Here is a 12,587-nt window from a genome sequence, read left to right as displayed (position 1 = left end):
GACTTAATCGGGTTTCCTCTAAACATAAATTTTGGATAACACCTAAATGAATATAAATGGTCAAAGTGGTTGCACTTGGTTTAGGGTTTAGGGTATATGTTGTCTTTCTTGGTGCAGACCCCGGTGAACATTTTTGACCAATAAAAAGGGGTAAAACCAATATATATTGCCAACTATTCAAGGACAAGCCATTTTTAGGCAAAAAAAATACAAGCACCTATCAAAGACAATCTATAATTTTCTTTCCACATGTGAGTTAAACAATCAGATATACACATTCACTCAAGATATTTTTAGACATGTATATTTTTGGGTTTCACTACAAAGATGTTGAAGGATATGTTAAACACCACAAATTTATAACACCTCTAAAAGGTAGGATTAGTCTACAAACAACGATTTTGTTACATTTAACATGATATTGTTAGAAATTTCTTAAAACAAAAAAGTTAGAGGCATAACATATTTGTTTTCAATTAAATGTGCCTTAAATTCATCCCAAGAGTCTAGATATAAAAGTTACAATTTATAACAAAAATATGCTACTAAATATTTAATCAACTTCCTTATCCTATTAATTCTTATATGTATGTAATGAATAAATAAGTTAATTAATGTCGTGCACAGAGAAAACGGTTCATATGAAGGTAGAAAAGTTCTGTATAAACTAGTGACATTAATTATTCTAAATAGCCTTGGACTCACACTAACTGATTAGATACCATTGATATACTAATATTTAAATACTATATTGAATTAGCCTCTTGTCGGTAAATAACTATAATGGCCATTCTAAAAGACGGCAATGACATGCTTGATTGGCTGTTTTTGTGACCAACACCATCATAATTTTTAGGCCCACAAAATTTCTTGACAGAGTCCCAAAAACAAAACTCTTTGAGTGTTTTGATTATGTTTTACAGTAGCTAAAAGTACTTAACCATCGTCCAAATTAATTTACCTATTGTAAGTGTTGTAAATTTGTGCAACATTGACTAATACACTTGTTATAATTTTATTTCTATGTTTATGACATGGTTATGTTTTATTCTATAAATTTATTAGTTTATAAATGTGAAATTCATCAAAAAACATAAGTACATGTGCAAAATAATAAACAACATCACCATTCATGTCTCTCACAATAATAATACCAACTACATTCTATTGTCTACTATATTTTTCGCATTAGCATGTTAGTGGCAAATTTGGCGTGCACTGTATATCGCACACACAACCTCACACTCTCTCTCCTCTAGGATTTTGTAGATCGAAAGGTGTGACACCCTATTCTCTTCTTTCCCACACCTATTCTAAAATTTGAAGTATTTGTAGACTTTGAACCGAAAGTTCAATTAAAGGAACTTTTGCATATCTGAGTTCCTAATGAAGAGAGCTTACAAATAAGACTAATATTAAATATGTATTAAAAATATTTGAAAATGAACGTTTGAAGCTCGATGAAACTTTGAAAAACTTTATGAAACATGGTGACTTTTCTTGTTTGAAACAAAATATGTTTCACTGTGTTTCAAATCTTGTTCATCGTGGTTAGAAAAAAATTGAGAATTTTATTAAAGCTGAAATAGTAAAATGTATTAATAAAAACTATATAAACAACACCGAATTTCGGGTTCAAAATCATAAGGAAAAAACACATAATGGTTGCATTAAAACAATAGTGACTACAACCTGGAGACACAATAATTTAATGTTGTTTCAATGGGTTTCACTGTCTATCATAACGTTACATGAAATTTTGCTAATTTTGGGCTTCTTTATAAGATATCAATGGAATAAAAATACGTGTTTAAACAGATTATTATTTTGAAATTTATTCTGACATTTAAACTCATTTTAAAATTAGCCTTACAAATTAAATAGGTGGATAAATGGATAGCGGAGAGAGTATGAGGACAAACATATATTGCATGCAAAAAAAAATCAAAAAATGAATGAAGAAACCATTTAGTCTGTACATGCAAGCGTGTGCTCATCTGTGCTGCACTTTGTTCAGTCCGTGTACTCCCGCGCTTGTCTAGTTGGGGCGCGAACTAATTAACCGGCCAGCCGTAAACCGTTGAGATGTCATGCGTCGTCCTGCTCGTTACGTGGCTAGCTCCGAGTTCTGGGACAACGACGTTGATTGCAGAGTGCACATTAGAATTAATAAGATCGGACGGCTACCATTAGAGGTCGCCTCCTATTTAGATTTCAGATTGATAAAGTAGATCGAGAGGGCGCACGTATATACCCCTCCAAGTGATGCAAGCTATACCGCTTATGTACACAGCTTCGAAATTAACGAGGAACGGTACTTAATGGGATGGTCCACCAGCAAATGCTCTAGTCCTAGTCCTACCCCTGTTGTCGCGTTCGTTCTATTCTCACTGACGACAATCAGACAATGGCACCGTCGGCTACGACAATTAAGTATCATGGAGAGTGTGTATACATAGGTGGTGGATATGAGTGACAGCTAAATCCGATCTATCGACCTACCTGTGTTCAGATGCCTCGCAGCATGCTTTGCTTTTATCAAAGGTGCTTCTTTTGACTTTCTGCATGAAAGAAGGAATAACTATAGGTTCAATAGATGTCACTCTCAGGCTGATCAAATTGAATAACTGTACCCAACTCGGTTTAGCTAGCAGAAGAAAACCTACGGATCGAGCCCAACGACACTGGTAATTTCAACTATCATCTGCCCGGGCCAGGCACGCAGGCCCTTATATTTCAAATACGACCCATTCAAGCGACTGATCAAAATCCAGCAAGGAATGCCATGTTGCCCTCCTCTCACTCTGAAAAAAAAGGAGTACCAGGACCGGCTAGTAAAATAGGAAGAACGATAAAGGAGTAAAAGTGGAGGGGTAACTTAGAAGCTTGAAAACAATGGCGATCGACCAGTCGACCACCCTCAAGGGCTCATCGCCTGATCCACAGCTTAGATGAAGGCAGGGACGGAGACAAGGGGGGGGGGGGGGGGGCTTTTTTCATGGTGATTTATCCATGTCTGCCCCCCTCATGAAGTTCACAACACAGTTCGCCCCCCTCATGTTTCGATCCTGGCTCCGTCCCTGGATGAAGGATCATAGATTCATAAGAGAAACATGAGACATGATAAGATGGCGAGAGGGTGCGTGCAGATGTATAGTAGAAGATAAAGGTCATAGGCTTGTGCTATAGGAAATCAGATATTTGTACATGACTTTAAGTGTTTGGATCAACAAATTCGAAATTAATAGTGATGTCTATTTTTGTTTCTTTTTTGTCGAGAACCCAATTGTCTCTGTTTATCAAGAAATGTTACAATCTCTATAAATACTTCCCGTGATAAGATGGCTAGGCACTACCATTTTTACCTATAAGAAAGACCGTTGCCATGATTGTTTTAGAAGAAATATAAACATCTGATTTATGGTAAATGGTAGAGAATTCTAGAGATAAGATATTTGTTTACAATATCCCACAAAATAAAAATGTTGTGTATTGTAGGGTTTGATACTTATAACCTAAACTCCTAAAGCCAATACATCAGTATACGGGTTCCAGCTCTCACCAAGGTGAGCTATTAAGTACCCTAGGTATATCTCTAAGAGCGTCATAACCCATAACTTGAGATATTTAGCCATCAAGATAAGTCTAATATAAATTTTCTACTTATGCAATGCTTAGTCGCGAGTTTCAAAGCAACCATTAGTGAGTTATATGTACCTTCAGAGTGTTGCCAGAAAAATAATTAGAATATAAATATTACTATTTTTCTTTATCAACCATTTTTTTACTCGGAAATATTCATGTTCAAAGTGTTGAAAATAAAAAATTGTGACATTTTGATACTGTTTACGAACAGGTAATGTTGTAATAGATGTATTTATGGTTATAACAGAGGAAGAGAGCTTCTTGGTCTTGCTAGTCAACCATAGTGAATGCACCAACGGTTTAACGATCGAATAGTCCTCAATCAAAACAGGCTAGACCCTAGGGAAAGACTAGATGGGGCCTCCAGCTTGGGCTGATGAAATGTTGGGCCCCAAACCATCTGCACTGGACATTGTAGTATGTGGCCTTGTAGATTTCCTAATGCGCACAGTGGAGGTCGAAGCATATGATGAGTAATTTTAACTAAAATCAAATACATATTCTTATATTAGCCACACTGGAGTACGGTAGATGCATCTTTTACAAATAACTGCGATGGTGTTGGGCATAATAGTTGATAATTATAGTACTAGCTAATTGGATATAGCATTAGCATGGTGGCCTGTTATATGAGGGATATTGTGAGAATGGTTTCCTTTGATTTAGTATGATTTTACGTTGGAGTATGTTTGATGAACTATGTAGTTTAAATGAACACTTAGAAACACATATGTTATCGATCACAAATTCGATCAAAATCTCTCCATGAATAAGAAACTAGAACACGTAGTACTAAACTGAATAAAACCTGCGAGAGTGAACTGCGCTACACACAGTTCATACTATCTGGAAAGTAGCGACGGATCCACAAAACCAAAACGAGCAGACACGTACGCTATATATGTAGTGCACATGCATGCATTGTGTATAAGGTAACCAAATTTTATTGAACCGGCCGGCAGGCAGGCAGACGGACGAATTACGCGGCCGAAGAGGCGGGGAAGTACTTGATGCCGCCAGCAGCCTCGGCGAGAGCCGCGTCCAGGTCATCGCCAGCGACGGGGGCGCCCTTGTAGCCGTAGTCGAGGGTCTCGTCGTTGTACACGTCCCACCACCTCTTCACCAACATCTTGATCTCTTCCCTGTCCATGTTCGGCTCTTCCCCGGTGTACCTCCACGGCTTCGCACCCTGCACGCAATCGCATACATGTTAAACTTTAGAAGAAGTTCAATTACGATGTGGATCTCTGAAGGTTCCCTTGGTAAGCTTGGTACGTACCGAGGCGCAGTAGTGCACCACCTTGACCTCGCCGAGCTCGACGTTCTCAGGGTGGCGCCACAGCATCGGCAGCACCAGGTTGTACGCCGACGAGATCGGCTCGTACATGTCCCGGAAGAACATGTTCAGGAAGTCCTGCAAATTTTCAGGTTCATAGTACATGGATCATAGCAACACTAGGTGCCGCCCCTCTACTTAACGTAAAAAGCAATGCATGCATGAACGCTGTGACATACCTGCTCGGCAAAGGGCGTTGGGGGCGTGACGGCGAGCCTATCGAGGAGGTCCTTGGCGGTGGCGAGGCTGGGCTCGTGCACGAACATGCCGGCGTTGAAGTAGAGCGGCGGCGGTGGGCCGAGCTCCTGCTCCGGCCATGCCACCTTGTCGGGACGCTGCTGGCAGTAGCCGATCTTGTGCTGCGGCGTGTGGCCCCACGTCTTCTCGCAGAAGCAGTCCTTGACGGCGTAGAAGCGGCCGGTGTCGAGGTCGAAGAGGTGGTCGATGTTGCCGTACACCTGGATGTCCGCGTCCAGGTACACCATCCTCTCGTACTCGACAAACTAAATCACAGAATTTCCATGTAAATTATATGATGCAATGTATGCCAGCGCGACGACTTAGTGTTGTTTGTGTGCAGCGATTGAACAAGTATGTATGCGTACCTCCCAGATGCGGAGCTTGGAGTAGTTGACGACGTAGTATGCCCTGGCGAACTGGGTGAGGCTGCCGTCCGGCGGGAGCACGGGCTGGATCTCGCGGACGACGCAGCCCTGGTCGACGAGGGAGCGGCGGTGCGCGGCGGGCACGTCGGGGAGCACGGCGATCACGAGCGGGTAGGCCGACTTCACGGCGCGGAGCCCCTTTGCCAGCCCCACCACGCCCTTCCAGTAGTCGCCGTCGCCGGCCAGGAACGTCACGTACGCCCCGCTCTTCCTCGACGCCTTCGCCTCCATCGCTGCTAGCTAGCTGGTGGAATGGATCTAGCTTGTGCGTCTTGGGTTTTGGACGATGGTGCAAAAGATGCATTGTGCTCGGGGTGTTAAATAGGGAACGTACGTGTGACCGGGTGTTGCATGGATATATGGAAACATGCGATTACTTTCCACTGTGATTCATCTCCCTCCCTCCATATGTGGATATGTTTCCGGGGGAACTTGTTTAGCAGATCTTTTGGCGCTATTTTGGCGTCGGCAATCACGACGGCCAGTATATGGCAAGGGAAGATACGCCGGCGACTCCGCGAGAGTCTTTTCTATACAGATTAGATTAAATTTCTTGCCCAAACTGAGAACCTACGTGCCTTCTTTTCGGGATTCATTCTCCACCGACAAATGGACGGTGACGACACGGAGAGAAGATGATGCATGCCTTAAGGTTCTCAGTTCTGTCTTATCCCTCCGATGATGCAATCTCTCTTCTTGCGTTCTTCTCCTCATTAGAATTTCCCTTTCGAAGGATTTTCATCCTACAAATTAGTGAGTACAAGTAATTAGTGAGTACAAATTGGTGTCATAAGTTATATTTATTAGGTTATAGACTTATCTTGTCTTGAAATGTGTAATGTGATCATAACATAGCTAGTTACCACAACCCTCTTTTTTTCAATTAATAACTTGTCATGTCACCAAAATGCTTAGTTGGCATTTTATGTAGGAATATGTTAGGACATGTACAATGGGGTCAACCTTTCTTTACGCTTGCTACGTCAGCTTTTTTGCTTAGTTGGAGAAGAGAGAAAGAAAAAGAGAATGTCGTCTTCCCTTATCTAAGAGATGATCTCTTACAAAATAAGGGCACGTACAATGAGGTGATGTTAGCTTCTCTTAGCGATGTCATGTCAGCTTTTTGCTTAGTTGGAAGAGTGAAATAAGGAGAGAGAAGGTTGTCTTCCCTTTGATAAGGGATCATCTCTTAAAAAATAAGGGGAGATTATTTTCTCCATTGTATTCCTTACTCACATAATTTCCTACTAAAAATAATTAGTTCTCATTATTGCAAGAGATGACAATAAAAGATAATGCATTGTAATACTTATATTTATCCTTTTCTCTAGGTGACATGGACTACTAAGAGAAGGCTTGTCTTCCTACCATTGTACATGTCCTATGTTACTTCCACTACTACCTCTCTCACAGTTTATTAGACGTACGCGTACCCCTAGATCGCAAATTTGATCCAGTTAACATTAGAATAAGTTATAAAAATTAGAGTTATATACATTTTTGGTACCACAACTTGCACTGGATGTGCAGTTTAGTACCACAACTTGCAAAACGAGCATCTGGAGTACCACAACTTGCACCGAGCGAGCAAATAGGTCCACGACCAATCAAAAGCGGACATATGGCACTGTGATTTTTGCAAAAAAAAACACCCTTTATATTTGTCTCTCACAAATGTGCAAGGGTGTTTTTTTTTGCAAAAATCACAGTGCCATATGTCCGCTTCTGATTGGTTGTGGACCTATTTGCTCGCTCGGTGCAAGTTGTGGTACTCCGGATGCTCGTTTTGCAAGTTGTGGTACTAAACTGCACATCCAGTGCAAGTTGTGGTACCAAAAATATATATAACTCTAAAAATTATATCATTAAAAAGTTTAGATATTATATTTTCTAATGGTATGTTTTTTACATTATATAATTTAAATTATATAGATCAAATTAGCAACCTAGTGATACGGGGAGGACTAGTAAACTGAGACGGAGGGAGTATGAGACGGAGGAAGTATGAGTAGTCTTAAGAAACGACTACCATAATGTATTATTTTTTGGTGTTATATCTAAATTTAATGATTTTAGGCTCGTGCATGCATGTGAGTGGCTTATAAATGTATTTTGCTTACAGATGCGTGCAAGTACGTGTTGTATCTTACTTAGGGTGCCACATTATCACTTTGCCTATGATATCGCTTTAAGAGACAAACATTGGAGAAGGCCTAAAAGCTCAGCAAAAATACATATGCATTGGAAATCTACTTGTCTTGTTCTGATAACGGTCATAGGAACAATGATGTGATTTTAGGCAGTAGACACGCTGTACTCAAGACCTGTGCCACTTGATCATCGGTAATTAAATAAATAGCTCCAAAAACCATGCGAGTCCTGAGGTCTCAGCTGTATATGAACGGATACTATGCAGAGAAGTGGACGGCAGTAGTAATCTCAGCCTCAGGGTTAACAACTTGCTAAGTCTGAGACCGTAGTTTCAGTCACAACATTCCCAGTTTCAGCTACATTAAGTTCAGTCTAGCTTGCAGACTGGAAATGAAACGAAAACCCTGTATGTCAGGTGGGATTCATTTGGATAGCCAAAGATTATGTATGATCACCATTTTACTTGGATTCGCTTATCCAGCTTTACTTATTTATATAGCCTAGCCAAGATCATACTACGACGAATGGATGCTGACAGGATATAATTCTCTTCCATGTATATCACATTAGGACTAAACTATTTCTTCCGACTAGAATAAATAAATTCCCAGCATACCTGCTTTGTAAAAACTCTGAAGCAACTTGATATATCCAGAAGTGCACTAGTTATTTCAGTCAGCCTCAAACCTCTCCACAGTAGTTCCTCCTACTGGCTCAATGAGAAACATGGCACTAGTGGACGAGGGCCATATTAGATCGACAGTGCTGACACGCTTTTCACACCACAGTTGGAGAGCATACACAAACATATAAATTTACGTCATAATTGGTACTGAAACTCTCATGGCTGAAAAGAGCTGCCAAGCACAACCATATTAAAAGAGTAAATACGATGAAACCTGACTTGACATGATATCCGAGAAGCTAAAACTCCCTCAATGGTATTCAAAAGATCTTGCTAAATTAGAAACTTGGCTAGACTTAGACATGATAACTTTTTCAGATAACGATATAAACACGCCAACTACATGATGCAATGCAACAAACTCAGTGAGAATTGCAGCAGCCATTCCATCACCTGGAGAAATAATTTCGCTATCAGGTCAGCAACACAGGGAGCAGCTCTGTAATAGAAACACATTTCTGTCTACATATCCAACGAATACCTATCACAATAAAATAAATCATTGAAGCCTTTGGACACTGCAATTTGTTGTGTTCAAGGACTTGAATGCTGCAACCGGAGTTTATAACAAGCTAATAAAAAATTGAGTACCTAATATATATAGGGCTTCTGCCTACAGGAGCTCCTGTAGGAAGATAAGGAAAAGCTGTGGTTTCTACCCAAGTCAAAGCCAAAAAGAAGGGGCAATCCAAGGTTTTTGAGTCGTGACTCAAAAGTGACTCACCAATGCTGCGACTCGTTCTATAGTCGACGAAAGTCGCTGTGTAGTCGCCATAAGTCGCGAGTCGTCGTGATTTTGAGAAAACAACTCACCGACTATACAGCGACTATACAATGACTATACAGCGACTCAAAAACCATGGAGCAATCTATTGCTATCAGCTTATGGATTATGAAACAGCTAAACAATGGAGAACTCTAGGGATGTCAAGCTATCTTGACATCACCATATTCAGTATCTGGATATCATTTATGAACCAAAGAAGTACTCCTTCCGTCCCGAAAAGGATGTAGCAGATATGTCTAAATTCGGATTTATTTAGACACTATTTAGTGTATAGATACATCCAAATTTAGAAAAATCTGGGACATCCTTTTCGGGATGAGGGGAGTAGTTCATTTTATCTTTGCATCACCATCTTTAAATTGCGGTTTGTGTTATTCACATGTGTAAATACCTATAGCCAAATGGATAGTAGTTTGTGAGTGCATGGTACCCATGTTGACAGCTGGATATTTTCCATAGAAAAAATTAAACAGTTCAAATCTGGCAAACTATATTCAGAATATCTTCTTACCTGTGGAACCATTTCAGCACATCAAACCTGCCTGTCATCATATGAATTATGCAAAAATTCAGCTCCATTAGAACCACCGACAATGGCTGTGCCTAGAAGCATAAAGTCAGGAAGTTAGTAACAGTTCAGAGGAAAATATAGATGGGAGAAGGCAACAATGAGTCTGTTACATAGATCAGCTGACAAATACAAGTTCATTCAAATAACTAACTTCTGTAACTTGCATTTTATAGATGATTTATAGCTCTCTGAATTAGTAATATATGAAACAAAGTACATCTATTGTAAATGCAAGGAATATTTCTGAAAACAATATGCTTAGCTACTTCATCGTGAAGAATTTAGTTGATAAGAAAAACCATTACATTTTCTAGATTTTATCTGATGTAAACTTATCCCTGTCGCATCAAGCATACAAAACTAAGCATGCCAAAGTAATAAATTCTAACAACAAAAGTGATTTTGGGTATGCAATTTTTAATAAATGGAGCCTAATTAGAGCAAAGAAGTACAATTTCTTTTGACTAAACACGCCAAACTAATAAATTCTAACAACAAAAGTGCTTTGGGATATGCAGTTTTAAATAAATGGAGCCTAGTTAGAGCCAAGGAATGCAATTTCTTTTTGTGTGCTATAGAATTTCTAATCACTTGTAGGAGGGACTTTGAAAAGTGACAAAAAATATCATTTATGCTCGAGGAAAACAAATGTCATTACAGAAAGTAGGGATTCAGTGGGAGTTGTTATATTTTAGTTAGAAAAGCAAGACTAGAACAAATAAAAGTATCGGATAAAAGAATGTAACTACATTTGTGCATCCAAACAAGCCAATTATTTTACTAATAGACATTTGATTGTACATTTTAACGCACTTGTCACTCGATTTAGATCTCCCAAGAATGAAGACAGCTATAAGTTAAGTGTGTGTCTATACAGCAAAGGGAACAATTGTTGATTCAGCTTAAGTTGTTAGTGACCTAAGAAGCACAATGAAGATGTTTGAGCAAACATGTACGGAAGGTAACTGGATTAGGTTACTCCTACAATATAAAGACTAAGGATGAGCAATCACCTGGTGTATAGAAGCTTCTGAAAGGATGGTAGGAAGAGAAATGATGAGTCCAAGGAAGTCTGTTGGATTGCCTAGACTTGAGCTGAACCATGTATACATCAGAGTTCACATATATGAAGAAGGCACCAGTGTCCTCATCATATCCCTTCATATCCACATGTCCTTCAATCCGAGGAGGGAATCCAAGAATGGTATGAAATTCAACGGTCCTCCACGGCACCCATGTGGCACCATGGCCATTGACATTCATCTGCCACAATTTGAAGCATGAGCAATCGCATATGGCGAAGCCAACAGTGCTATCCTCAGCCCGGATGATCTGACGGTTGTCATAGGGAATATAATTTGTAACGGAAGGGCCACTGATCACAGTTAGGCTGTGCTCATCCAAATCAAACTTCACAATAACTTCACCGATGGACAGCCAGTAAAGGCAGTTACCAACAAGAACTGCAGATTTACCAATATCCTCACACGGAGCCTCTGTTGAGATGAGATTGCCACATATGCCAGTCTCTGAGGAGTAAACACAGGCTCGAGTACCCTGGCTGTGCACAGACACCATGACCACCTTGAAGGGGCTCAGGTAGCAGCCTCCGTGCACGTGGCCCTGATCACCGTCAGCGCAGAGCACAGCCCCGTGAAGGAAGGGGAAACCTAAATCTGGAGGAACGGCCACACTGTGCGGTTGGCGGGTGATGGGGTCAAAAACAAGGATCTCTTCCCACGCCCAGTCTTTGACGAGAACGCGACCGTGGTGGCAATCGAGCAATTCGCAGATGCCGGTGTAGCGTCCAAGGGAGAAGCGCTGAGGAGTTATGCGGTCGGGAGTGTCGAGGATGGGGTTGAACACGATCCCCTGGTCGCTGATCTCGAAGACGCCCAGAAGTGGCGGCTTCCGGTGGTGGGCGCGGAAGCTGCGGATGAACTTAGGGTCGGTGACGAGGCGCCGCCAGCGCCCGCAGACGGCTGATGCACGCATGAGGGAGGATGGCAGTGGCGGGAGACGGATGAGGATCTCCCGGAGCATGTCGTCGTCGTCCGGCAGGGAGGCAGGCGACGCCGGAGAAGTGCCGCGGCGGCGACGGATGCCGCGGGTCACTCCGGCGCCATCCCTATTCGCCTGGATTTGGGGATGGAGGCGCGGGCTGCGGCGGTGTGTCACTCCGGCGCCCTGCTCACCCGCGTGGATCTGGGGACGGAGGCGCGGGCTGCGGCGGATGGCCATTCCGGTGCCATCCTGAGTCGCCTGGATTTGAGGACGGAGGCGCAGGCTGCGGCGGCGGGGCATTCCGGTGCCCTCCTCACTGGTCACTGGTGTGGATTTCGGGCTGGAGACGATTCGTGGAAAAAGGGAGGAGGAGCAAATGGTTTTTCGGTTTCTGCTAGTCCTCGTCCTGCCCAGAGACACCCTAAATTGATCAAACATGCAAATTTGGTTATAAGTTTGAGGGTTTGAGTTTTTTTTTTTGATTTGAGGGATAAGCTAACACGTTTCAGGAACTTTAACGACGAACTGGGGAAGAAAATCAATAACATGCGTGCACATAAACGTTTGCTGGAGGTTGTTGATCAACTCGTTAATCATTCGTGATGTTCCATTTGTCGTACTTTTACCAGGAAGGACTCATGTAATTATAAAACTTTATAAATGATCCACTACTTGTATGAATCTAGTTAATATTTAATAGGATTTGCTAGTTCACAGCTAGCTGAGAACTAAGTTCGTGCCCA

The 12,587-nt window shown here is 41.5% G+C and overlaps 2 protein-coding genes across 2 annotated transcripts; both read right to left on the bottom strand.

Annotated features, from left to right (window-relative positions):
- Positions 1-4,624: 4,624 nt before the first annotated feature.
- LOC124664183 (galactinol synthase 2-like) lies at positions 4,625-5,877 on the bottom strand. Its single transcript, XM_047201763.1, has 4 exons — positions 5,587-5,877; positions 5,161-5,484; positions 4,925-5,059; positions 4,625-4,834 (listed from the first exon to the last, which is right to left on the bottom strand). Exons 1-4 carry the CDS (start codon positions 5,875-5,877, stop codon positions 4,625-4,627), a joined length of 960 nt encoding a protein of 319 aa, XP_047057719.1.
- Positions 5,878-8,385: 2,508 nt separating this feature from the next.
- LOC124666784 lies at positions 8,386-11,864 on the bottom strand. The gene is made up of 2 exons (XM_047204113.1): positions 10,854-11,864; positions 8,386-9,872 (listed from the first exon to the last, which is right to left on the bottom strand). Exons 1-2 carry the CDS (start codon positions 11,833-11,835, stop codon positions 9,802-9,804), a joined length of 1,053 nt encoding a protein of 350 aa, XP_047060069.1. The 5' UTR covers positions 11,836-11,864; the 3' UTR covers positions 8,386-9,801.
- Positions 11,865-12,587: the final 723 nt, after the last annotated feature.

The sequence above is a fragment of the Lolium rigidum genome, chromosome 6 (assembly GCF_022539505.1).
Source record: "Lolium rigidum isolate FL_2022 chromosome 6, APGP_CSIRO_Lrig_0.1, whole genome shotgun sequence".
In the NCBI taxonomy this organism is placed as follows: Eukaryota; Viridiplantae; Streptophyta; class Magnoliopsida; order Poales; family Poaceae; genus Lolium; species Lolium rigidum.
This window is presented reverse-complemented; position numbering and strand designations above follow the sequence as displayed.